General features: G+C 45.4%; 1 protein-coding gene across 1 annotated transcript in view; it reads right to left on the bottom strand.

The window, feature by feature from the left end:
- CFAP44 (cilia and flagella associated protein 44) overlaps window positions 1–27866 on the bottom strand; it is a 557576-nt gene that overhangs the window by 87995 nt on the left and 441715 nt on the right. Inside the window, exons 33-34 of the mRNA XM_085621005.1 lie at window positions 17277–17480; window positions 40–235 (exon numbers count right to left, since the gene is read on the bottom strand). Coding sequence (XP_085477131.1) covers window positions 40–235; window positions 17277–17480 — 400 coding nt within the window. The remainder of the gene's footprint in view (window positions 1–39; window positions 236–17276; window positions 17481–27866) is intronic.

Genomic DNA, 27866 nt, shown 5'->3' with positions numbered 1-27866 from the left:
TCCCCAGCTCTCAGTGAGCGAGTAGTTGACCAGACCTACCTTCTTCTCCTTCCACCACCTTCTTCTTGGTGCGCTTGATCTTCTTCTTGAAGACCTTGGTGAGGAAGTCAGCAAATTTGTTGTTTTCTCCGAGGGACGCGTGAAAGGTCGCTTGAAGAACCTTCTCTCGGTCATGGAGCTTGGCGATCGCCAACTTCTTAACCTCCAGTTGCTGCTGCAGCTCCTGGGACTTCCACTACAATAAGATGATAGAAACACTGTATGAATACATCATGTTCACAAGGATATGAGTCTGCTACTTACAAACCCATCCCAGCAAATTCTGTGACACTGAAACTCTACCCAACTGTTGCCCACGGCTGTGCTTGTACAAACTTCTTACATCCACAAGGAGCACATAACAGCACATCTGAATCCTTAAAGGGGTTGTTGGAAAAGCATTTTGACCAACCTGCTCTTTGTGCAAAAACGGGTGTGTAGTAATGAGGGTCAATGCATCGTCTATATCACAGAAACTTTTTTCATTGTGGAAAAAGGGGCAAATTAATTTGCACCGGTTTGCTGCTTCTGTGATGGGCTTGGTGCAAAAGGCATTTGCATTAGGGTAAACAACAGAGCAAACTAATGTTACAAAGTGTTTACTGTTTGTCAGTTTAATAAACGTCAAGTATGTATCTGCATTGAGGCACTGTGTGTGTGTGTGTGTGTGAGTGATATATATGATACATGAGAAGTAATGTTATTTCACTTGGATTACACAATCTTGTAAAGTGGTCTTATCCATTTAACACAAAAGGAAAATTCTTTGTGTTCAACTGTTTCATGAATCAGTATTAGCACATATTGAGTTTCATATATGGTTATATATAATATATCACACCATATATAATCTATAAACAATATATTGAATATATAAATATAACTATGAATGGATGCATATAGAGCTGTATATACATTTATATAATATGTATAAATACATATATAAAACTCTATATGTGCTAATACTAATTCATTAAATAATTGAACACAAATCATTGTCCATTGGTGTTAAACAAATGAGGCAACATCATAAAATTGTGTAATACGAGCCACTTCATTTTACATCACATGTATCATTTTCTTTTACCAAACATGCTGAGAGTACAACCACGCTAAGAGCACATTGAAGCAATTTCATTCACAATCTGAGCTATACAAAAACATCAATTGTGAATAGTAAATGTAAAATAATCTTACTTCACATTTAATAACAATGTAGGCTATAAATACAGAGAACATTACAAATGGACACGCTATAAGTAACTTGTGGCAACATTGTCAGAGAACGGGAGTAAACCTGAATTTGTCATTATTTATAATATATTGTTTTCAAAGAATGTCACTCAATGTTGTGAAATTATCACATATATGTAATTGGGACATTAAGCAATGTTTATTTTTTTTTTCATTTTAATGAGCCTTTATCCTATCTTTTTAATGAAAATTGATGTATGATTTACATAGAGAATATTTTGACCATCAAAATATTATGCAAAATATTCAGCTTGGTTCTCAGAGCTAACCCAGACCCCTGACTTAACTATAGCTTGGCTCTCTCTTTGCTAATGGCTAGGCCACCTCTAGGCTGCTCCTTCAAGGTGCTGGCTGTGCGGTCTGCAGCTCATACCCAATTTTACAGAATTACAGAGTCAAGGATTCATTACACCTTTTATGGTTACATTGATGAAGCAGTACCACATAAGTTATTATTAATACTTTATTTGTCCCATGCAGGAAGTCTGCCTTCTCTGTGTGGTCACCTCTGGTTTTCGGCTTTTATTGCACCCTGTGTTTTTGCGGCTTTAAAACTCTGCACACTTACCCTGTTGACAACTAGTAAAGTGCCTGCATGCCTTTAAACATGGTCAAATTGGTATATACCTAAATGGTATATGTACCTTTCTTATAGGTACCTAGTATATGGTACAAAGAGTACCCAGGACCTGTAAGTTAAATGTCACTAGTGGACTGCAGTACAGAATTGTGGCATTCACTACAGTAACAATGTAAAACATGGCTTCAGGCCTACCAGTGTATCCTGTTTGTAGTAGTGTAAAAACTTCAATTCGACCTCTCAAAATAAAGCTTTTTGATAGGTAAAAATCTTCCCTTTAAATATTATGAAGTCACCCCTATGTAGGTCTTGTCACCTTAAAGCAAGGTGGATAGTATTTGAAGTTAGGACATGTCGAAATTTAATGTTAACATTCCCGTACTATGACTAGCACCCAAAAGCTGTTTTATGCTGCTGCAGGCCTAGCTATCCTATATAGAAAACCAGAGTACAGATGCAAAATCTAATACTGCATCTCTGAGATTGGACTAGCTAGAAAACTGAATAAACAAGTATTTTGAATAGTTACTAAAAATCCAATACAATGATGAAGTTGGATTTTTAATAAATATAAAGGAAAAATTAATTTTCAGATAGTTACCTTTTCCCTGGCAGGTGACCCTAAAGGCATCTTTTTTGACATTACACTGTCAAATCCTGCTTCAATACCAAATCCTGCTTGATAGGTCTGCTAGGTTCACATATACAACTGGGGTGCAATTGAAAAGGAGAGAAACAGAATGGTAAAGCAATTCTTGTGTATCCACTGTCTGGTTGCTGAAGAGCCTGCTTTGTCCTTCTGGCTCTGGGTTGTTAACACAAAGCACTGGGGGAGGACTTGAAAGGAAGGGAAACTGGATGCCAAAACTATTCTTGTGTATCCGCTGTCAGGTTGCTAGAAAACTCTGCTTTGTTCTACCAGCCTCCTGTCTCTGGGTTAGTAATCTGCTCACGGAATTTGGGTAATTTTGCGTTCCTCGTAGAACACGGAATTGCCCACAATTCTGCGGCTTCGCGGAATGTTTTGCTTGTTCGCGTTCTCAAAATGCATGTTCGCGAGATATTTCCCCCGGAGCACGCAAACAGCGTTTGCGAACAGGAAAAAAGCATCGCGAACAAGCAATACCCCGTGTTCGCAGAATTTCTGCGTGCTCGCAGAGATTTTTTACTGTTTTGCGGAGCTTTGCGTTGCACGACTATGCAATTTCCACCCACCCCTAAGGATTACCATAGTACACCCCCCACACACACACCCATACCTTAGAGCCCAAGTTTAATACAGCTGAAGACTTTTACCATCTTGAAAATACCCATTGTGGGTTGGGTATGCACTGGGAACTTTCACCTCCCCATGAGTTTGGGCGTGCTTATAAGTTATGAACACCCACTACCTTATGCCAGGCACAAATAAGTCCCCTTCAGGCACCCACGTGAAAACACTCCAGGACCTGAGAAAGGTCAGAAGAGGATTGATACTGCTGTCTGCAACCTGAGAAAAGCCCCAAAGGACTGGACTTACTCTCTCTTGTACCCAGGACAAATAAGAGGACTCCAAGTGTCATAAGGCTGACCTCTTGTTAATGCGACAAGGACAAAACATGCAGCAAGAGGCCTTTTCCTCCAACTGACCAGTAGCAACTGGACCCTGAGGTTGGTTCTCTGCCTGACACTGTGTGCCTCTCTAAGTAACTCCACTGAGGTACTGTTTTTTTTTTTAGAAGTTTACTTCTGTGGTGGATTAGGACTTGAAGAACTAAAGTCACAAGGTAAAATCTTTGACCACGAGGAACCTTGTTGGTGTATCCAACCTGCGCTCCATCACATTCAGTCTAAAATTGTGCCTAGGTGTCCCCATCCACCATGACAATGGACAATCATTGCCACTTTATGCTTTTTGGTACTATTTCTACATAAACCTTTAGAAAATCATAACTCCTAATTGGATGTTTGTCATTTGGGTGTAAATTTGTTTAATATATTTTACTTTATTTTTTCTAATTCAGTTTGGGATTTTCATTGTGTTGCACTTCCACATTATTGCTGTTTGAGTACTGCATAAATACTTTACACATTGCCCTAAATTAATCCTGTCTGCTATGTTCCATAGTTGCTAGGGGATTGAGCTTAGGTCAATTTAGTGACTTTGAGGATTCACCCTGACAAGGGTTATGATTGTTCCTTGAGGTAGGTCACCACCCACCACAAATAATCCAATTTCTTACACCCCGTTTGATAAGGTAACATAATTACTAGATGGTGTTGCCGGCATGGGGCACAACGAGGAGGTATCAGTGTTTGCACAGCTGATTACCTGATGTTTGGTCCCTTTCAAATCTCTTTTCCCCGCTTACATTTTTCAGTTTCTTCCTGGTACAACGTGAGAATCAAAAAGAGGTAGACAGTTCCAGCAAAGGTGTCATTTAGGGGTTCAAGCTGTGATTCCTGGATTGCCCCTTGCGACTCCTAGCCTCGGAGGTGACACAAAATCTGTGGCAAGAACACAGGGGCAGCTCAGGTTTATGGGTTTTGTTACACTATTAGTAAATAACAACATATTTACTATTAGTGAAATAAAAAATAAAGCACCAAGAGATGGAATGATACCTTCGCAAGCAGCATAGGTAATTAAACAAGCATATGCAAAGTCAATAGGTCTCACCTATGCAAGAGCTATTGGCTTTGCCAATGTGTTTTAGCCATGTTGTAGACCAGCGTGACTGCTGTTCAGTATGTCTAAAAGTTTGTAGCATGAGGAGAGTGGCATGGAGTAGTGTAGAGTGGCATAAGGTGGGATAGAGTGTCGCAGCACCGTAGAATGCAGTGGCATAGATTTGAGTGGTGTAGAGTAGACCAGAGTGGCCTATAGTGCAGTGGGGTAGAGTGCACTGGTGGTGAGTGCAGTGGTGTAGAGTAAGGTGCAGTGGCATAAAGTGGAGCAGAGTAGAGCAGCACAGAGTAGAGTGGCACAGAAAAGATTTGCCCAGAATAGAAGGAAGTGACATAGATTGGAGTGCTGCAGAGAGCAGTGGCGTAATGTAGTGCAGAGTAGAATGGTGTAGAGTAGAATGGTGCAGCGTAGACAGCAGTGGCATAGAGTGCAGTGGTGTACAGTAGAATGGTGCAGAGTTCAGTGGCAGAGAGTGAAGTGTTGCTGAATAGAGTGTTGTACAATGCAGTGGTGTAGAATAGAAAGGCGTAGAGTGCAGTAGAATAGTGTAGACTGGTGCAGAGTAGACTGCCGTAGAGTACAGTGGTGCATAGCAGAATAGAGCTGCATGGAGTGCAGTGATGCAGAGTGCAGTGGCATAGATTGCAGGGGTCCAGAGTAGATTGGTGTAGAGTACAGTGGCATAGAGTGCATTGGTTTTGAATAGGGTAGTGTAGAGTGCATTGTCATAGAGTGCTTTAGTTTAGAGTAGAGTGATGTAGAGTACAGTGCATGGAGTGCTGCAGAAAAGAGTGGAGTGGTGCAGAGTGGAGTAGAGTGGATTGTTTCAGAGTAGAGTGAAGTGGTGTAGAGTGGAGTGGTACAGAGTAGGTGGAGTAGTGCAGGGTAGAGTGCAGTGGCACAGAGTGGCGTAGAGCAGAGTGGAGTAGAGTGCAATAATGCAGAATACATTTGTGTGGCATTGAGTGGAGTGGCGAAGAGTGCAGTGATACAAAGTAGAGTTCTTTGGTGTAGAGTTTATTGGTGGAGAGAGTTTTGTGGTACCTAATGGCGTACAGTAGAGTAGAGTAGATTGGTGCAGAGTAGGGTGGAGTGGTGTGGGGGTGAGTGGCATAGAGTGGAGGGGTGCAGAGAAGGGTGGAGTGACCTAAGCTGGAGTGGTGTAGAGTGCAGTGGCAAAGAGTGCAGTGGTGCAGAGTGGCATAGGTGCAATGGCATAAATTAGAGTGGTGCACTGTAGAGTAGAGACGCATAGGGTACAATGGCGTGGAGAGGTGTAGACTGCACTGGTGCAGAGTGGAGTGGTGCAGAGTAAAAGTGCAGTGGCATGGTGCAGAGTAGAGTGGACTGGTGTAAAGTGGAGTATGCAAGGGGTGGTAGCAAACTGCCATGACTGACAACACATTTTCAATTGAAATGGCCATTACATTTGCACGGATATACAGTTTTACTGATAAATCAAATCAAATGAAATCAGGTGTTTGTTACGCGCGACTACTCACCCGTAAGGGTCTCAAGGCGCTGGTGGGTTCGCAGGTTCCAGTCCATCAAGGAGGGGGTCCGTCGAAGAGCCAGGTTTTGAGGTTTCTTGCGAAGATGGGGAGCAATGTTATTTGTCTGCGGTGGAGCGGAAGGTCGTTCCAGGCTCTGGCCACGCGGAAGGAGAAGGAGCAGTCGCCCGATCTGGTCTTTCTGGTGTGGGGGACTAAAGTGTACGAGAGCTGGGCTGATCGTAGGGTCCTTTGGGGTGCGTGGAATTTGAGTCGGCTATTCAGGTATGCTGGTCCGGTCTCGTGGATGGCCTTGTGAGCGTGGGTTAGCATCTTGAAGGTGACTCTAGCTTCGATGGGGAGCCAGTGGAGTGTGTGCGCAGGTGCTGGGAGATGTGGCAGTGTCTTGGCAGGTTGAGGACCAGTCTTGCGGCAGCATTTTGGATGTTCTGTAGCTTCTGTAGCTTGCGGATGAGGTTTTTGTTTATTCTGGCTCAGAGTGCGTTGCCGTAGTCGAGCCTGCTGGTGACCAGGGCGTGAGTGACGGGCTTTCTGTGTTCGAGGGGGATCCATTTGAAGGTCTTACGTAGGAGGCGAAGGGTGTGGAAGCAGGAGGACGAGACCGAGTTGATCTGGCGGTCCATTTTGAGCTCTGAGTCCAGGATGATTCCCAGGTTGCGTGCGCGGTCCGTGGGGGTGGGCGGGCTTCTGAGGGCGGGGGGCCACCAGGTGTCATTCCAGGCATAGGTCTCACCTATGCAAGAGCTATTGGCTTTGCCAATGTGTTTTAGCCATGTTGTAGACCAGCGTGACTGCTGTTCAGTATGTCTAAAAGTTTGTAGCATGAGGAGAGTGGCATGGAGTAGTGTAGAGTGGCATAAGGTGGGATAGAGTGTCGCAGCACCGTAGAATGCAGTGGCATAGATTTGAGTGGTGTAGAGTAGACCAGAGTGGCCTATAGTGCAGTGGGGTAGAGTGCACTGGTGGTGAGTGCAGTGGTGTAGAGTAAGGTGCAGTGGCATAAAGTGGAGCAGAGTAGAGCAGCACAGAGTAGAGTGGCACAGAAAAGATTTGCCCAGAATAGAAGGAAGTGACATAGATTGGAGTGCTGCAGAGAGCAGTGGCGTAATGTAGTGCAGAGTAGAATGGTGTAGAGTAGAATGGTGCAGCGTAGACAGCAGTGGCATAGAGTGCAGTGGTGCACAGTAGAATGGTGCAGAGTTCAGTGGCAGAGAGTGAAGTGTTGCTGAATAGAGTGTTGTACAATGCAGTGGTGTAGAATAGAAAGGCGTAGAGTGCAGTAGAATAGTGTAGACTGGTGCAGAGTAGACTGCCGTAGAGTACAGTGGTGCATAGCAGAATAGAGCTGCATGGAGTGCAGTGATGCAGAGTGCAGTGGCATAGATTGCAGGGGTCCAGAGTAGATTGGTGTAGAGTACAGTGGCATAGAGTGCATTGGTTTTGAATAGGGTAGTGTAGAGTGCATTGTCGTAGAGTGCTTTAGTTTAGAGTAGAGTGATGTAGAGTACAGTGCATGGAGTGCTGCAGAAAAGAGTGGAGTGGTGCAGAGTGGAGTAGAGTGGATTGTTTCAGAGTAGAGTGAAGTGGTGTAGAGTGGAGTGGTACAGAGTAGGTGGAGTAGTGCAGGGTAGAGTGCAGTGGCACAGAGTGGCGTAGAGCAGAGTGGAGTAGAGTGCAATAATGCAGAATACATTTGTGTGGCATTGAGTGGAGTGGCGAAGAGTGCAGTGATACAAAGTAGAGTTCTTTGGTGTAGAGTTTATTGGTGGAGAGAGTTTTGTGGTACCTAATGGCGTACAGTAGAGTAGAGTAGATTGGTGCAGAGTAGGGTGGAGTGGTGTGGGGGTGAGTGGCATAGAGTGGAGGGGTGCAGAGAAGGGTGGAGTGACCTAAGCTGGAGTGGTGTAGAGTGCAGTGGCAAAGAGTGCAGTGGTGCAGAGTGGCATAGGTGCAATGGCATAAATTAGAGTGGTGCACTGTAGAGTAGAGACGCATAGGGTACAATGGCGTGGAGAGGTGTAGACTGCAGTGGTGCAGAGTGGAGTGGTGCAGAGTAAAAGTGCAGTGGCATGGTGCAGAGTAGAGTGGACTGGTGTAAAGTGGAGTATGCAAGGGGTGGTAGCAAACTGCCATGACTGACAACATATTTTCAATTGAAATGGCCATTACATTTGCACGGATATACAGTTTTACTGATAAATCAAATCAAATGAAATCAGGTGTTTGTTACGCGCGACTACTCACCTGTAAGGGTCTCAAGGCGCTGGTGGGTTCGCAGGTTCCAGTCCATCAAGGAGGGGGTCCGTCAAAGTGCCAGGTTTTGAGGTTTCTTGCGAAGATGGGGAGCAATGTTATTTGTCTGCGGTGGAGCGGAAGGTCGTTCCAGGCTCTGGCCACGCGGAAGGAGAAGGAGCAGTCGCCCGATCTGGTCTTTCTGGTGTGGGGGACTAAAGTGTACGAGAGCTGGGCTGATCGTAGGGTCCTTTGGGGTGCGTGGAATTTGAGTCGGCTATTCAGGTATGCTGGTCCGGTCTCGTGGATGGCCTTGTGAGCGTGGGTTAGCATCTTGAAGGTGACTCTAGCTTCGATGGGGAGCCAGTGGAGTGTGTGCGCAGGTGCTGGGAGATGTGGCAGTGTCTTGGCAGGTTGAGGACCAGTCTTGCGGCAGCATTTTGGATGTTCTGTAGCTTCTGTAGCTTGCGGATGAGGTTTTTGTTTATTCTGGCTCAGAGTGCGTTGCCGTAGTCGAGCCTGCTGGTGACCAGGGCGTGAGTGACGGGCTTTCTGTGTTCGAGGGGGATCCATTTGAAGGTCTTACGTAGGAGGCGAAGGGTGTGGAAGCAGGAGGACGAGACCGAGTTGATCTGGCGGTCCATTTTGAGCTCTGAGTCCAGGATGATTCCCAGGTTGCGTGCGCGGTCCGTGGGGGTGGGCGGGCTTCTGAGGGCGGGGGGCCACCAGGTGTCATTCCAGGCATCTGGATTTGGTCCCATGATGAGTACTTCCGTTTTATTGGTGTTTAGTTGTAGGCAGCTGTTTTTCATCCATTTGGCGACGGCTTCCATGTCTTCTCAAAAGTTGTGTCTGGTGGTGTTGGGTTTGTTGGATAGGCTGTGGATGAGTTGGGTGTCATCTGCGTATGACACAATGTTGAGTCCGTAGGTTCGGACGATGGGGGCGAGTGGAGCCATGTGGATGTTGAAGAGCATAGGGCTGAGGGAGGACCCCTGGGGGACTCTGCAGGTGGTAGGTGTAGGGTCCGAGAGGAAATGGGGGAGTCTGACCTGCTGCGTTCTGCCGGAGAGGCAGGAGCGAATCCATTCAAGGGCCTTGTCTTGGATCCCTGCGTTATGGAGTCTGCATATTAGGGTGCAGTGAGAGACTGTGTCGAACGCCGCTGAGAGGTCGAGGAGGATGAGGGCTGCTGTTTCTCCTTTGTCCAGTAAGGTACGGATGTCGTCTGTTGCAGCGAGGAGGGCGTTTTCCGTACTGTGGTTTTTCCTGAAGCCAAATTGGGATTTTATACTGATTAAAGTATACAGCGCTCTAACGATAATGTGTGGAAATGTCATCACCTAGTGTATTGATTTGTTATGAACGTATTATATTTGTTTCCACCACACTTCAAAATTACATAATACTTTATTTATGCATTCCTAATTCTGATATGGTCTGAAATGTCTGCACAGTTCATTGTAGACATTTCAACTTTTTTGTGAGCTAGAAAAAGGATCTTTCACAGCACGATTGTTGCATAAACCCTCTCACTTTGATGCCTGAGAAAGAAAGGTAAACACCAAGCTCTATCAAAAGACAGAGCATTTGACGTCTGACTTTAGATGCACAGCAAATGTAACAAGATGTAAAGGCCTGTTTACAGAAAGGGAGCACTCACAAAGATACAGTAAATAAGGAATGCTCTTCGCACGAGACAAACTCAAGCTTTATTATTATTAAGGGAAGCTTATAAAGCGCTTGGTTACGCCAAAGCGTGTCCCCGCGCTGCAACTGAAGAACTCTGAGCGAGGTGGAGACTAGTGATCCGTTATCTGGAGAACAGGTGTGTTTTTAGGTTCTTGCGGAAGCTAGATTCGGATGGATCCAGACGGAGATGGAGAGGGAGGGAATTCCAGCTTTTCGCTGCCAGATAGCGGAAGGAACGTCCGCCCATACGGGCTCTTTTAACCCTAGGAACCTTAAGTAGGCCCTCATATGAGGAGCGCAGCTCGCGTGCAGGTGTATACCTTGTCACTAAGTTCTGGAGTGGAATAGGAGATTTCTTAGCCAGGATGCGGTGGCATGTACAGAGGGCTTTGAATTCCACTCTGCTTTTTACTGGCAACCAGTGGAGGGTTTTGAGAGCGGCTTTAGTATCTGATCGTTTAGGGATTTTTAGGATGAGACGGGCTGCCGCGTTCTGTATTACCTGGAGGCGATTCATGGCTTTGCAGGTGGTACCTAGGTAAAGTAGGTTGCCATAGTCTAGGCGTGAAGTCACAAGGGCGTGTACCAGTGTTTTCCGTGCTGACATTGGAAGGAGGTCAAGAACCTTCCTTAGGGTTTTTAGGACACCAAAACAGACGCCTGCAACTCGGTCTATTTGGGGTCCAAAAGATAGGTCAGCATCGAGCCATACGCCTAGGTTTTTTACTCCCTGGCGGGGTATGGGAGCTTCATCCAGACATGGAGGCCACCACGCCGACGACCAGACAGATGGGTTCCCCCCCACAACGAGCACCTCGGTCTTGTTGCCGTTTAACTTGAGGCAGTTGGTGGACATCCAGGCTGCAAGTTCTTGCATGCAGTTCCTGAAACTGTCCATCGCAAGACCGGGTGCACGCGATAGGGAGATAGCCAGCTGCGTGTCGTCGGCGTAAGACACGATGCTCAATCCGTGACTCACGGCAATTGAAGCCACTGGAGAGACATACAGATTAAACAAGGTTGGGCTCAAGGACGAACCCTGGGGGACGCCCTGACCCAAACCTATGTCTCTCGAGTAGTGGTCGCCCTGGCGAACCTGGAAGCTTCTCCCTGTCAGGAAGGATTGTAACCATCGGAGTGCAGCTTTGGATATACCTCCGTTGTTCAGACACTGTAGCAAGTTGTCGTGCGCCACAGTGTCGAACGCTGCACTCAGGTCCAATAGGATGAGGGCCATGGTGTGTCCCTCATCTACCCCCTGACGTAGGGTCTCAACTGCAGTAAGCAGTGCGGACTCTGTAGAGTGACGGGGGCGGAATCCGAATTGGGTGTCGTGCAATAGGACAGCCTTTTCCACGAAGTCCATTAGTTGTTTATTGACCGTTTTTTCGGCCACCTTGGCTAGATAGGGCAGGAGTGAAATTGGGCGGAGATTGTCAAGTTTCTCAAAACTGATGGTAGGTTTCTTCCTGAGGGGCAGAACCACCGCCTTTTTCCACTCCCTTGGTACTGTCTTGGTGGTAAAAGATACATCGAGTACATGTCTAATGTATGGTTCTAGTACCCTTAGACTATCCGTCAGGCGTTTGGGTGTGGTAGGGTCTCTCGGAGAGCCCGTCTTCACCGACCTGCAGATTTTTAGAAGATCTTCCGTGGGAGGGGTAGTAAAGTTGGTAAGTCTAGGTTTATCTCCCCACTCCCTTGGGCCGTCAGCATAGTCAGCCCCGATTTTGGACTGCATAGGGAATGCTGAGTAGATTTTTGTTATTTTATCTGAGAAAAAATCTGCGATTTTGTCACACAGTTCTGGCGAACAGTCAGCGGGGGCAATAGCTGGGTTTCCGCTTGAAAGAGTTTTGTAAAGTGAAAACAGCTCTTTCGTCGAGTTACCAGCCTCACTGATCCTATTCGTAAAATATGCTGTTTTTGTCTTTCTGATTAGTCCATGGTAGGTTCGTCTTTCGATTAGATAATTCTTTCTGATTTCTTCAGAGAGAGTCTTGCGCCATTCTCTTTCAGTTCTTTTCAGTGCAGTTTTCTGAACTCTTAGTTCAGCGTTGAACCACGGGGCAGTTTTGTTTATGCGTCCCCCAGATTTGGTTTTTAGCAAAGGGGCTGTGCAGTCTAGTGCCTGATTAATGCGTGTGCAGAGGTTAGCATTGGCTGTGTCAGCATCCTTCCCTCCTGGGCTTCCTCCTTTTGTTAATTCTGCACAAAATTTGGACTGAGAGAATGTAGCCCATTTCCGTTTGAGGTGGTACATAACTGGTGGCTGTGGGGGTCTGCTTCCCGGGATTCGTATTGAAAAAGGGACCAAATAGTGGTCCGACCATGGGACGGGAATTGGGGTCATAGCTTCCGCTTCCCCCCAGTTGACAAATATGGGGTCCAGCAGATGACCCTGTTGATGGGTATGGCCTCTAACAATTTGGGTGAGTTGGAGGGCTTTCAGTGCCTGGCCAAAATTCTTACTGGCGTGATCTGAGGGGTTATCAAGATGAAGATTGAGATCCCCGAGTACCATAAACTTGTCAGTGCACAGTGCGGTTTCCATGATTCCTTCAACCAAACTCTCCTCGAACCTGGCTATGGGGCCCGGGGGTCTGTAAATTAGTAAGCCCTTTAGCGTATAGTTATTATTCACTTTGACAGCGAAGCTCCCTGCTAAAACAAATAAAGTCAGCAATTAGAAAGCAAGCAAAGCCAATAGTGAGCAAAGGGCAAAATGCATTTCCAGGAAAGCAGTCCGAATTTCCCCAAGATGTTATTAGGAAACCAGACAACTGAGCTGTCTGCCACGCTTCGACCTAAAAATGCTCCCAAACCTATATTGTGGGAGGGGGGGGGGGGGGGGGGGTGCTAAATAGGTGACATTTTTCCCATTTGTGCGGGAAAAAACGACTCTGGCGGGTTGTGTACAGTTGGGCGACATTTGCACAATTTCTGTGGTTTCTGCGGCGCCCAACGAGAGGATCTGTAATCGGGCCGTCAACCATTCATAGCACGAACACACTACTTGTGACGTCCCTGCTTCTTGTTGCTGGCCTGCCCAGAGAGAGTGGACCAATGAACTTACGAGGGGAAGGCCTGTCATCATTTTTTAAATTTTTGAATCATTTGATTTGCCTCATGGCGCGGGCACGTGGCAAACTGAGTGCTGTGGAGCTGAGGAGGAGGAGTCACGGCAAGGACTGGTTGGTGGCCGATCGTGCAGCCTGCTTCTGTTGCGGTGGTTCTTTAGGTGCCAGTGTATTACGGTAGGATTAATTAGTGGTCGAAATGTCTACTTCCTGCTCTGCTGCTGTGAGCTGCCCCCTCTCTTTCTGTCTCTCTCTCGCTGAAACCGTGCTTCAATAAACGTCTCTCACTGTCTGTTTCTTCTACTTTCTTTCATTCGTTCCCTTGTGAAATGGATCCAAAAAAGAAAAACACTTTTGTTGGAAGTGTTTGTGAAATTTTTCTGTTCCAAAGTGCAGCCTCGGGACGGAGAGAAAATACAGGTTCAAAATACGAAAAATAAATAACTAAAGCATTCTCAAAGTGGCCAGACTGGTTTTATTAACACCCAAAACACAGTAGTGCCACTTTACAGAGTTTGCCAGCGAATCACTACTTTTGTTTTCTCCTCTTTCTTTGAACAGCATTGTTTTCCCTGGGTGGGAAAGTGCACCATTCCTGGAGGTACTGCAATACCTGGTTGATGGTTGGAGTGGAAAGTGATGAATGTGATCTTTATCCGCTTTTTTCCTTATTTTAGTTTATAAAATGCGTACCACCGCTCTGTGTTCAGCGATGTTGTCTTTTTAAACCATACTGCTCACGGTTCATAATGATATAAGCAATGGACAGTGATACTGGTCCCTCCCGGGATCTGTAGTGGTGCTTAGAGTTTCAGGCAATAATTCTCTTGATTTCTAAATAAAAAGTGTAATAGTGTTAAGGTAAACATGTTGTTCTACTTACATTTCACATTCTTTACTTAATCGTGCATTCCCTATGAGGGTTTGCTTTTTCCAGGAAGTTACTTTTTTTTTTCAGGCAGCATATTACTCTTGTGCATAATCTGAATTGAGTCGCATTCAGGTGTATATAGCAGAACACAAATTGGGTTGTAGCTGAAGGCAGTGCGATTGTCTCTCAGTGGGACAGTATGGTGTTCATTGGGGGAAAGGATGTGGCACTACGCCAGAGCTGCCGGATTTGGTACTGGAGAACCAGATTCAGCCTTCACGACCAGTCCACCAGATCACTCTCCTGAGGAAGCACATTCCCATGGTAGACCTTAGAAGCCCCAGCTAGACCTTAGAAGCCCTGGTGTCTTAGCACCTTGAAGGCCTGTCCACCACAATCGATACTGACGTTCAACTCCAGTCTTCTTGCAGGCAGGCCTACAAAGCAGCACACCCAAGAGCAACAGTGACTCAGCCACAGGACCCTTGAGGTCAGTCCACCTCACCCATTGATAAGTCCATTGGCCTTGTTTCAGCAGGAGTAGTGCAACTCACCAGGGATCGGCAATGCAGGATTTGCACACACACCAAACGCAGGGGCATATTAACAAGGGAATGGCAAAGCGTAGCATTCAGCGAACATTGCTAATGCCACGCTCTGCCTTTCTGAAAATGCACGGATGCGCCGTATTTACAATGGTACGGCACATTCCTGCGTTTTCCCTAGCACTGGCGCTAAACTCAGCTGCCTAGAGCCAATGCAGGCACCCTTGCACCATAGTACAAGGGTGCTAGCGTGGAGGGAATGATTGTTTATGTGCAGGAAGGTTTCCCTTCCTGCACATTAACAATCCAGAATGGGGAATTGTAACTTCTATGTGTCCTGCATTGTGCAGCACACACAGAAGTTGCAAATCATCTGTTTTTAAATGACTGTTTATGGAAGGCACACCTTCCTGCACATGAACAATCATTCATGGCAATTTGCTGTTTTTATGTGTGCTGCACAGTGCAGCACACACAGAAACAGCATGTGAAGTCCAGGTTTTCCCTGGTCTTAATTTTGGAACTGCCTCCTATTTACGTTACCCTTGTAAATAGGGGGCAGCGTTAAAATCAATGGGTGTTGGGGCAGAACAAAGGCCAGCCTTACAGACCCTCCTCTTGTTCAGGTCAGTAGGCTCTAACAGCCTCATGCATCAACCCAAAATCCAGTCGGTAAAATACCGATTCGCTAATAGCTCCCGGTATTAAGTTAAAAATACCCAATCCCAATGCATTAACCCAAAAGCAAAAATCGCTATTTAAGGAATCCTTAAATAGCGATTCTTTAAATAGGGATTCCTTAAATACCGATTCCTTAAATAGCGATTGCATTTAAGGAATCCCAAAGTGAGATTCCTTAAATGCAATGCATCAAAGTTAAAAAATTAGCGATTTCGCTAATAGGGGGAGCAAATTACCATGAAGATGAACTGCATGGTAATTTGCAAAAACGTTGAAAAATGCACTTTTGTGCATTTTTCAAAGTTTCATGTTGCGCACACACATGCCCTTAGAGTATGTGTGTGTGCAACATATGTGCACATATCATTTTCAGGGGTGCTATAGGGTGTCATTTTGACACCCTTGCACCCTTGAAATTGCATGAGCAATTTGCGAGAACCTACTGGTACTCGCTATTTGCTCATGCAATCTCCGATTCATTCCTATGGGCCTGGAGGCCCATAGGAATGATTGGGACGGCATTCCTTAATTGCTACTCGCTATTTGCTAGTAGCAATTAAGGAAAGTTAAGGAATCGCTATTCGAATAGAGATTCCTACATGCATAGCCTTTTGCTATTCCTTATTAGCGAAACCTTATTTTTCGCTAATAAGGAATCGCAAATGCTAATGTTGATGCATATGCCCCTAAATGCGCAGACTACTGGCTGCCTGAGCTGAACTTTGCCAGGCTGAGAATTTTCACAGCCCTGTGTGCGTGACCTCAGTCTGGCAAAAGTGCATCGAAGCCCTCCCCCTTGTGATGAAGGGGAGCGCCACTGATGGACTCGGACCTGGGTGCTTCAGTTTTAAGCCCTGAAGTACCCAGGGGAGAGTGTCAATCAGTGGCACCTACTCACAGAGAGGGGTGGGGTCAGAAGTCTCACTGACCCCATCCCACTCTGTGACAAGGTTGAGACTACTGCCTTCCAATCAGCCAATGAGGGAAGGCAGCAGTCCCAACCCTTGTGGGATCTCTGAGGTTTCCCTCTCTGAGAGCTGTAGCCAAGGTACGTTTTGTGCGTTTTTTTATGTTTCACACATATTAATGTATGTGTATCCTCTTTCGTCTGGAATGCCCATAGCTGCCAACATCTTCCCAAGGGCAGAATTCAGTAAAACTAAAATAAAGGAAAGACACTGCAGCATGCAGGAAAAATGCAACCACCGAGCATGAACCTCCCTTGTTGTGCCGAGTAGGACGACCAGTGATTTTGGGAAGCAAAGGCTTGGAGACCTCAAAACCGCTTTGTACATTGGGCCCAAGTATCATAGATTTGGACGTTGTTAAGCTTGTTTTTATTACTTTGTCAGTATCAATTCTGCATTTCAGTACTAAACTAAAACAATATCTTCTTATTGAGGTCTCTTCCCCTTTTTCCTTTCATATCCTTAAGCCTCCTCTCCTGCATCATCACCACTATGCGGGCCCTGAGCAGTTTCATCACTAATACAGAAGTGATATTTAAATAAGGTACCGGGAGGCGCATTAAAGTGGTATTTGAATTATAAGGGTTTCCGTTAGGATATAGTGTTGCTCTATATTTGTTTCTGCAGATAAATAACTTTTGATGGACAAGAACGTAATATTATATAACCATCATAAAAACGCCTTTGAACTTAGGTTAAGAAGAGGATGTGGCATAACGGCCAGAGCAGCCAACCTTGAAGCTCGGGAACCAGGTTCGAGTCTTGGCGGGAGGCTCAGCATTCTGTGCAAATCATTTCATCTGCCCATGCCTGAAAAATCAATGTGTCCATCGGTACCGCAACTGGGGCTCATGTAAAGTGCGCTGATACCTACGGGTTGAGTACGCGCTATATAAAACTGCACCAAAAACGACAGCACAAAAAAAGAGCAATTGTGAAAATAAATTTGTCAGTCCTAGTTTCTAAAGTGAAAATACTAATATATACTGATTTCTTCACTCAATCTCAATTACGTATTTCAGATGCAATGTCTGATATGACCTGTATAACTTGGAAATTTGTATGGCATGTTTCATAACCAAATTTGTATGGCATGTTTCATAACGAGAACCAGCTGTGATTGGCCCACAAAGCAATTTTTTAAGATGTGTCTACCTTCACTTCTTCCTTCTCGTGGAGGCGGTTGTTGACGTTCTCCTGGAGTTTGTCCTCTAGCTTCTCGAAGTCCTTGAGGAAAAGCATCTCTTCAAACAGGGTGATATGCCTCAAGTCTCCCATCTTCATCTGCACATCCATCTTCATTTTGTGGTGTCTCAGGAGACGCAACTCGGCATCGAAGAGGGTCTTGAGCTTCTGGATCTGTGGCCACGAGCAGAGCACAAAGGAACGAGATTGTGAGAATGAGGATCAAACTGACAAGAAACAAGGTTAACACACGTCTGATGCCACTGTTGACTTACATTTAGGCCTCTGTACGAGTCACCTCTCAATTATGAAAAGGCCAATAACACCAGTAACCGCTCCATCGGAATATGAGGGCCGCAAAAACATGGAGATTTGGGCTGCTGAAAATAGACAAAGGTGACGGATATCCCGTCAGCTGAAATAGAAATCCTATAATATCCTAGGGATTATCAGGGGAACTAGACCAGAATTACTCATTCCTCTACTAATTTCTCATTTCTTATTGGACCATGAAGGCCCAGTTTACAATGAACTGGATTTTTTCCACATCTGGTGTTACCAGTGCCACTGGTATCAGTAGCTCCAGAGGTGGGGAAAATTCAGCCCATTTACTGGGCCACTCACAATGGGGACCACGGTGCAAGCTGGGGTTCTAAAGCATATATATCAGGTGCTTGGGAGAGAGATAAGTACTCTTTCTTCCTGCAGTTAGGGAGCTAATGTCATGACATAGCTTATGTCTCAAGTACAATAGGGTCTTTTGCATGCATCAGGCCTGGTGAAACCTCTCTGATGATATCCTGAGGAATTCAACTGCCATTAATCTGTCACAAAAAGACTGCGGGCATGACCCAGTGTTGCTAACCCGCATGATTACAACAGGGTAAGATGGCCACTCCCAGGGTGCAGAGAGCATACATCATCACAGAAAGGAATAGCAGCCTCGCCTTGAACGTTGGTCCATGTGTCCCTTGCCTAGCTCTATCTAGGTCCAGTTCTAGGTATGATCCTAACCAGGAGATGTGTGAGGTTGTATGGCTAGCTTTTGACACTGAGCCCACAGCTAGCTATCTACTATTGAAGCCTTTGACTGGGTAAAACCAAGTGGCAAAAGTGAATGAAATGATTTCATTGTATGGTTGATAAAACCATGCACAGTAAAAAGGCCAACTATTTATCACACAAATTATCTCAGGAGGCTTCCGTAGGCTTCAGAGACCTAACTCCCTAAAACCCGAAGCTCTTCCCTTCAAAAAAACGAAAACTAAGGGAACTCTCCAGAAATCTAGAACTCGAGCCCTTCCTCCATCAGGACCAACACCACCTACATCCCCTTTGAACACCAACTGAAAGACTTAGGGCCTGATTTAGAGTTTGGAGGACTGTTTACTCCCTCACAAAGTGACGGATATCCAAACAGCTTTATTAAAAGTTCCATAGAATTAATTTCAATTGTAATAAGGTGGCAGGAAATCCATCAGCCAAACTCTAAATCAGGCGCATCGGTTCCAGTCGTGACTGGTCTATGATATCAATACCATTGTACCTTCAGTACCCGCCCCTTCCATTGGTTCCACTTCTACTACATGAGGCGCATTTCTTTGTACAATTTCATACTGGATAGCACCTTTCGCTAATTCTTGGAAATCTGTCTCTTGGCCAACCTTTGATATTATGTGAAGTTCATCTTAAACCAACTCAAGTAATTTTACACCTTGTGTTTACTTTTGCTACTATTATTTAATATAAATTGCATATTTTTTCTCTCTCTCTCTCTCTCTCTCTCTCTCTCTCTCTCTCTCTTTTGAATTCATTTTCACATCGGTTCATCAAACGTTTGCTTTCGAGTCCACGTGACATTACAACTGAAACACATTTAAGGGTAAGTTCTGGAACTCCTGCATCATTTCCCATTTTAGCCCTGAAACTGAATTTGAGCTGGAGGAAGTGTCGCTTGGATGTTGAGGGATGTAGCACAACCAACTGGAATCGGTGATAGAATATATCAGTTCCAAGGTATGCGGCTGAGCTCCAAAGGGAGAAAGGTCATAGAGCTTCTGGCAGTGGTGCGCCCAACAAAGTTTGCTTCAACACCAACCCTGGTAGTCGAGTTGACATTTCCTAACATAGACCCCTACATAAGAGAGTACTAGTAAGATCACAAAGTGAAGACGTTTTCAAGAATAGGTCCTTGTGAAATAAACAGGGCCAAAAAGATCCAGTATTTAACTCACTTGAGGAAACTATCTACGTGAGGGAGAGCGACTGCTTCGACTGGCTGCACATTCTATGCATGATCTATCAGACAGGTCCATGTTTGCTAAGGCTTCAGCCAGGTAACCCAGAGTAAGGCGGAAAGCTCCTCGACCAGGTAGTTGAGATTAACTGGGATCCGCCTGAGGCTTCAACCTAGGTGTAAATATTGGAACAGAGACGGCAAGAAGTACGACAGGCAGTAGATGTACTGAACACACTTAAAAGCCATGCCGTTGACAGTGTGCTTGAGCTTTATGAGGGGATGGGAGGCGGCAGACAGTTTGAATCGCAGTTCCCATTTGCATGTACTCAGTGGTCCTTCTTCAGTATCTGTTAAGTTGCTTTTGCCTCTACTGAGCATGCAAATTTGTTGCATGTACCAGAACGCCTGTCTTTTTTAGACTTCCTGCTCGCTGACTCTATAAAAATAACCCCCCAAAAAACACGCACTCCAAATTGTAAGAGACTGGAGTTAGACGATTAAAAAACATGTGTTCACAAATATTTGGGTTCATTTCAATACCTCTCTTAGGATTTTGGTAGCACAGCTGCATTTTGGACGTTGCAGCTTCGGTTACAAGATAGTTACAACGAAGAGGCCTGGTGGGCACTTTGATAAAAATGCAACCAACTAAGGATTTTCCACTGGTCTCCCAGTTATGCTAGAAGGATGCCTTCTCCTACCTCACTGACAAGTCCTGGAACAACCTTCCCTTCCACGTCTGAACAGCATACTCTACCACGGAATTCAGAAAACGTCTCAAGACCTGGCTCTTCAACTGATCGCAGCAGGGTCCTACCGCTTGGATACCCTCTCTGGCGATTAGCCACGCTCTACAAATCCCTAATGATTGAATGATTGGTTGGAGGTTGTGATTACTTCCTCTCTTTAAAGGCCATCAAATCAGGCCGGCTTACTGTAGTTGCTGGGTATACTTGAAACCTGCAGTGGTCAGGGATCATCTCGCAATCAAGAAATCCAGCAACTGGAGACAAATTTGGAGATATAAGGCTCTGTTTCTGCCTTTTACCATTCCTTTTACTAATGGCTGGAACTCATGTCCCATAAGGAACAAGTTACTTACCATACGGAGCTTAATTTGAGCTATTGGTTGCAGGTGTGGCCCACAGGCACTCATTTTTAGGGACTGGCACATAAATTTCCCCATAAAAAATTGATCTACAGCAAGAGAAAGAAAAACACAAAAGGGGGAAGAAAGAAAAAGAAAAAGATGGAAAGTTAGTAACAAAGGGAGAATGGATAGATTAAAAAGAACCTGCAAGATTGAGATAAAGTGGCAGAGGGTGTCTGTAATGGATGAAAGAGGCATGAAGTGGAATTAAGACTACGTTGCCTTGGTATTCGGCACTTTGAGCCTGGCATGTATTCTTTTACAAATTAAGCGAGATTACCTTCAGTAACTTTCCTTCAGAATGAGAGAGGGTAGATTTTGTATCATAGGGGGCCCCTGGCCCTTTCTGGCCACAGCTGAAGTATGAGACCCTTGTCCTTGCCCTGCCAGCCTAATTTGTAGGCCGTATTAAATTGACCAGTGGGTCCTGTGTTACAGGCCCTTCTATTCGAAATATAGGCCTTTGTTAGATTGACCATACCTCTGCCATTTCAGTGTATTGCAGGCTGATGGCAGGTCTGACCCAACTCTGACCCACCTCAGATTCAGTTCCTCTTTCTGCAAGGCCTTCTGCTCCGAACTAGTAGCCCCCACCCTACCGCTCTGTGCTCGGAATCAAAGTTCAGCATACCCTTGAGACTTCGACATACAGTAAGCTGCATCCTGGCATGGCACTTGTTTCCTGAGCAGGTTTCCCGCTTTTAAGGAAGTGGCAACCGCAGAGCGTCAAGTTAGGAGAAATGAGGAGATTTATATATGTCTATATTCGATTCGCTCACAATATCTGTTTATATTTTCTGCTTCGCGTACAATATCTGTGAAATTTACGACAAGCGATTGGCCTGAGACACTGACCTTTTCACCTAGTTCATTGTCAGCATTAAGTGGGTAAATGACGACATGTCTGGTAAATACTGCAGACGAGGCTTTTTTGGGTAGAAGTTGCGTGCAAAGGAGCCCAGAAAATAGTATAAATAGGGAGCACCCACAGTCATCGACGGACTACCTCGCTGTCTGTATGTGGGTTACAGACTGCATAGAGTTTTCCCCAAGAGCAAAGAAGCTCTTGCGTCTGCTTAGCATTATGTTGTATTTTACCCATATGAAATGTCCTGTTATGTTTAACTATTGTTCTCTTTATTTGTTTTTCCTTTTTTGTATTCACATAACGTATTCATTGTAATTGCAGGAATGCTTGCTCTAGAGTAAACGCGAGAGTTCCTAGGTGACAGTGTTCTTATACTCTGAAACATTTCTCCTTGGTGTAACCTGTTTCTTCAATTGCACTTATAGATGCGTTCTCTTTCTCTCTGACAGTACAATAGTGCAGATACGGAGGGTATCATGATGAGCTCCATGTAATTATCTGAATTCTGTATTTTGTATTTTATGCCTTTGTCTTGCAGTTTCTTTGAAGTTGCATCTTCTCATTAAACTGCCATTGAGTTCAGTCTCCCATTCCATGTCTCATATGTCTGTTTTCTTCAGTTTTAGAGCAAGCGTTCCCAGGCACCCCTGCTCAAATTAAGGTGCCCCTTTTGTCCCTGACTCACTCTCCTGCTCAGTTCTGTGGTGGCTCCCGGGGCTCTAAGTACCGCCCCTAGCTTCCTTGACCCGTAATGAATCCTCCCTCCAACAAGAGGGAGGGTTGAGTTCCTGCAGCTTTTTAAATCAGCCTTCCAAAGCGTCAGACGGGACCCAGCACGGTACATAAGGAGGTGCCTGTGATGTCGGTTTCTTTCTTCCCGTGCACGCATAGAAGTGGGGTCCCATGCCTCAATCACTGTCAGTTGATTTCTATGACATTACCACATGGTAGGAAATGCATTTTTGAAAGCTTGTGTCAACCGAAATCTTTTTTCTTTAAGCCTTGTCATACTTATCTATTGTTGCCACAGAACCGGTATTGCATCAGCATTAGGTCTGTGCAAAATAATAATTAGGGGGTATGAAATTACATCTGAGACATTTATCATGCCTACATGGGGAGTGTAAATTGTGCCATCCCAACGTCACTGATGACGGTTTGTACTTTAAATAAATAAATAAATGATGTAATTTCCTCCACATTACTCAGTGTTCAGAATTCCCAGCTGCCTGAAGTTCCGATGAGGACTCGTGTGAAGCTTCAAGCCACATCTTTAATGGCAGAACTCTATCCAAGATGACATACATAAAATAGCAGAGGACTTCCTGTGCTTCCACCATGCACATTCTGAAGCAGAGATCTGGATTTAGGATATGTACAGCCTTGGACATATCTACAACCTCAGTCAGGGTGGCTTTTTTTTGCGGATTTCAAATTTGTTAGGTCTTTTGATATCTGAGGAGGTTTTGATGTTAAAGACATTGCTAGTGGCACCACCCTATCACCCTACAGTGCCATTCGTGCATTGCATGGCGAAGCAGATGAATGTTATGACGCTTTGGGTGCTTGACATGGTGCTGGATGAGGCTCTTAAGAGAAATGATCTAGCAGTTAAAAGGAATGCTGTGGCACAAGGGATGAAAAAGGATTGCTTAAACAAAGACAAAACAGATGTCCTTCAGAAGAACCATAAGAGATTGATGATTTGTGCAGGAGAACAAAAGGCACGTCTATAGAGCCAGTCAAGTTGAGGAGCAAAAAGTGAGACAGCACCATAGAGTGCTATGGCATCAGCAAATCTTACCTCTACCACATGGGAACATTGCAACACACTGAGGCATATGTGGGGCAACAGAGACTGGGATAACCTACAGGAAGATCTCCTGGGTTGCAGCCAGCGCTTGGGCCATCTCAAAGATATATAATGTGCAGAAGCAGCCTCTATTATACAGAAAAGGATGGACATAATGTTTAAGTGTCCTTAACATACACACATCAATGGGATGCTTTAATAACCTTTTGCTGAGACTGGAAACAGTTCTTTAGAAATTTAAAAAGAAAGTGTGAGGCCAGTGGATGCTCTTAAAATGCTTATATCCTATACGCGTCATACTTATTTACGTTTTTTAATTGAAGTTAACTCTTGAATCTAGTATGGTATGCCAGGAAAAGGCACAATAGATGGTCAGTAGTTCTGTACAATGTTAAGTAGCATATTGCTACAAATCAACTGAAGTGACATATCTCGCATGCTGTGATGCTCTTAGACTTGGTTTCTTGGATACCTTCCACCATGAAGCAGGAACACCGTGAAAGATTTGCACAGGAAAAAAAGATTTCATCAGGACTATCCCCCCTAAGGTTGTGGAACCTTAGGGTGGTCGCCACTTGTGTGCAGATTGTTTTTCGTGTGATTTGGTAGGAGGGATCTCAGACATGGCCACGCGCTTTCCAACGTTGTGTTAGATGATTGAGCTTCCAAACGACACTTTGGATTTAGAATGTGAAAATAGTACTCCATTTACAGAGTTTCTGCAGGAAAAATCAAGTACAATAGCTGCTCAGCCAACTTTCTTTACGGGAACACCCTGCTTCTCCCAGAATATATGACCATTACGCTTCATCTAGTAAAATGAGCAATAATTTCTTCAGGTGAGACTACTTGTTTCCTAAATCATACTCAACCTATAAATGTATATATGGTATACAGATCAATAATATCCAGCATTAGTACACTGATACGTTTTTGTAGCTGCAAGTTGCTAATATGACATTTAGTGGATGTGACACCATTGACAAATGTAGAAGTGAAGATCTCATCCAGGGTCCCAGTGGATACTCTTGATGTAACTTCACCTCATGCTAAGGGGCTTGAATCTTTGGAATGGAGCATTCTGAGAGACGCCTAGTTGGAGCACATAAAATATTTGTCATGGAAATGATATATTTTATTTTGAACCACAACCTTTTATAATGGATTTTGTTTTCTTAGAGATCATCGAGACATCCATGCAGTCGAATGCACCCCCATTTTACATTAACCTCTTTCTGTATCATTTTGTAACTGCCAATAGGCTATCTGGCCAATTATATAAAGACATTATAATAGGATATTGCTGAAAAAGGAGGCGCACTAGATGAAGAGGTTTGAAATTAGACTGGCTTTGCTTTTGTCCCCGTTCAGCAGGGATCTGGCCTGGCAGTTTGGATGGATTGCCCTGAATGGAGCGGGACCAAGACCTATTTGTATAAGGTTAGTCCTCGCCTGCAGCAGCACAGTGGGCAAAGATTATGGACTGGAATGTGAGTAACTACCAGTGGCTGAGATTAATTTAAGAATTCCAGCCTACCCTTTTTGTTTTTATTTCTAGAGAGATGCCTTAAGTGCGATAGGTATGCCCAGACGCGGGTCTTGTGCTGTGGGCTGTAGGACAACAGCCAAGCCTCACTGATGAGGCCAACCAAAGGTCTGGAGATGTTTTTGTTCCCATTCCGAGGGGATGCAGCTGAGCAGTTCCTATTGGAGCTGGCCCCGGTCTGATTTCCATAAGGTTGGTCCCTGCTGTAGAAGAACAGTGTGCAGCAAAAGGATGGTCGGGATTGCCACCTAGAGTCATTCACGGTAGCTACGGTCCATTCAAAGCAGACCATCAGGCACTTTTTGTCCTTGTTTTTCTCTGCAGTGATATGTATCCCCAGAATGCTGAAAATATCTTTGTTTCTCTTATAAATATGTTTACACTTGAGCCTACATAAGAGTGGCCTTGAGGTCCATCCATAACATAACCATACACTGTACTCCAATGCCATATAAGGAAAAGTACTTGAAATCCTATTTTTCCATTATGTTTATCTTCACTGAAGCCACAAACACCATGCTCTCGTCCCCAGTGGAGGCAATAGTATGAAACCCTTATGATAATTGCATTTTGCCTGCTCTGGAAACATTTTAGCACAGGTCAACAAAGACAAATAGCTGATGAAAAACCCTACACGAAGTATTTTGTCGCAAAAGATGCAACATCAGAAACCCTACTTTTCAGAAGATTTTCAAGTAGCAATTTTGTAAAAAAATAATTTGCTGAACATGAGATCACATAATCGTACATTAAGGCAATTGTGGGGAAGGTTCGAACATTGCTATGGGAAGGGGGCCCGGCGCGCAGTGCACTATACAGGTTCAGAAGGGGATGGTATGATGGAGGCATCACATTGCCAGATGTTCAGAAATACTACTGGGTGGCGCAGCTGAGCACTATTAACAACTGGGTTTTACTCCACAGACGGAACCAGCATTCCACATGGATAGACTTGCATTACATCCCCATGCCCTATTATAGGAAGTAAACGTGGTGACTGGCCGGACCCCACACAGACAGCAATACACCTTTGGAAGACCATCCTGTCAGCCCTGGGGTGGAAAAATACGTCTACGTGGGCAACTCTGCTAAGGGAAGATGAAATTCTTAGCACCCTGTGAAAATTGCCAGGGTTTGACAAATGGGACTTCATAGAAATCTATAGGGTGGGGGATGTTTGGTGTCAGGGTGCTGTAATCGATTGGCCTGACCTGCAGAGAGAATATCAGGTAGCGCCCACAAGACCTTCAGATGCATGCAGCTCTGCCACACACTCTTCGGTGGTGCCGAGGGGGACTGACCTTCCCGAATCCTCCCTGCCACAGAATAGACTACTAGATGAATTCATGCTCCAGAAGGCTATGTCACTAACCTATGAAAAATTGCTAAACCACACGCCAGATGCTTTAAAGCGGGTCAGAGAGCAATGGGGGAAAGTGCTAGGAGGGGTTGGAAGATGGTGAATGGGAGAAGTCCCTGGCATCCCCCAGAGAAGTGGCCTTACATTCATCCTACATCGCTCCTACTATGCCAGTATGATGATGGTAAAGATGGGGAGGGCTGGAGACGTGTACTGTCTGGATGGGTGTGAAGAGACCAGTACATTTTTCCACATCCTATGGGAATGCACGGCAATACATGAATTTTGCAGTGGTGAATGGCATGGGGGAAGTGAGCAGTGGGGGCATGAGTGTCTCCGCCAAGTGGTGTGCGGTAAACGTCTGGGGAGAGACTGATGCCGGCCGCTCGCAATGGACCCGGATGACATTGGGTCTGGCAGTAGCAAAGAGAAATATAGCAAAGGCATGGGGTGTCGAACGGTCCCCTGAACTGGAGGCCTGGAAACGGAACAATGACTGGTGTATGATGGCAGAGAGGGTTGTTTATGTAAGTCGGGGCTGTCCCTAGAAGTGGAACCAAATTTGGAAAGACTGGAATACCTACAGAGGTCAACTACGTGGCGAATTTGACTATCCTGGGCATGGGCTCAGCATAGTATCCTAAGCCGACGACATAGAGCTCACCCTCTCTCTCACAAAGAACCCCGAAGACACCAGACTCAGCTTCCAAGAAGGAATGAAAAACGTTGCAACCTGGATGAGTGACAGCTGCCTGAAGCTAAACTCGGAGAAGACTGAGGTCCTCGTCTTTGGACCCTCCCCCATGGCGTGGGCCAGCTCCTGGTGGCCTCCTGCTCTCGGAAACCCACCCACGCCGACGGACCACGCCCGGAACCTCGGCATTATCCTGGACTTCTCCCTCACCATGACCCGCCAGATCAACGCCGTCGCCTCGACCTGCTTCAACTCCCTCCATATCCTCCGAAAGACCTTCAAGTGGATTCCCCACGAATGTAAAAAGACCGTCACCCATGCACTCCAGGGCCGTAACACAGGCCCCCGCATCCCGTAACAAGCAGACTGGACTATGGCAACGCCCTCTACACCGGAATCAACAAAACCATGCTACACAAGCTCCAAACCATCCAGATCACCGCGGCCAGACTCATCCTTGGAACCCCACGAAACAAGCACCTATGAGACCTCCACTGGCTCCCCATCGAGAAGAGAGTAACCTTCAAGCCTCGCCGACCTCGCCCTAGCAGAAACCCCTCACATACTCAGAACCAGAGCAGGCGGAAGAGCCTTCTCCTACTTCGCAGCAAAGACCTGGAACGAGCTCCCAGTCAACATCAGACGCTCCCCCACTCTGAACACCTTCAGATAGAGTCTCCAGACCTGGCTCTTCGACTGACCTGAAGCTGCACCCCCCACACCCACCCCCAGCGCCTTGAGACCCTTATGGGTGAGTAGCGCGCTTAATAAACCCCTGATTGATTGAGGAGTCCCATCCTGAGACTGCTACGAGAGTACCAAATAATGGGGATTGAGAGTACAAGGAGAGGGGGGAGGTGAAAAACAGTGATTAATAAAATTGTGAGATG

This window comes from Triturus cristatus, chromosome 8 (genome assembly GCF_964204655.1).
Source record: "Triturus cristatus chromosome 8, aTriCri1.1, whole genome shotgun sequence".
Taxonomy (NCBI): domain Eukaryota; kingdom Metazoa; phylum Chordata; class Amphibia; order Caudata; family Salamandridae; genus Triturus; species Triturus cristatus.
The sequence above is the reverse complement of the archived record's forward strand: the minus strand, read 5'-3'. Positions and strand labels throughout refer to the sequence as shown.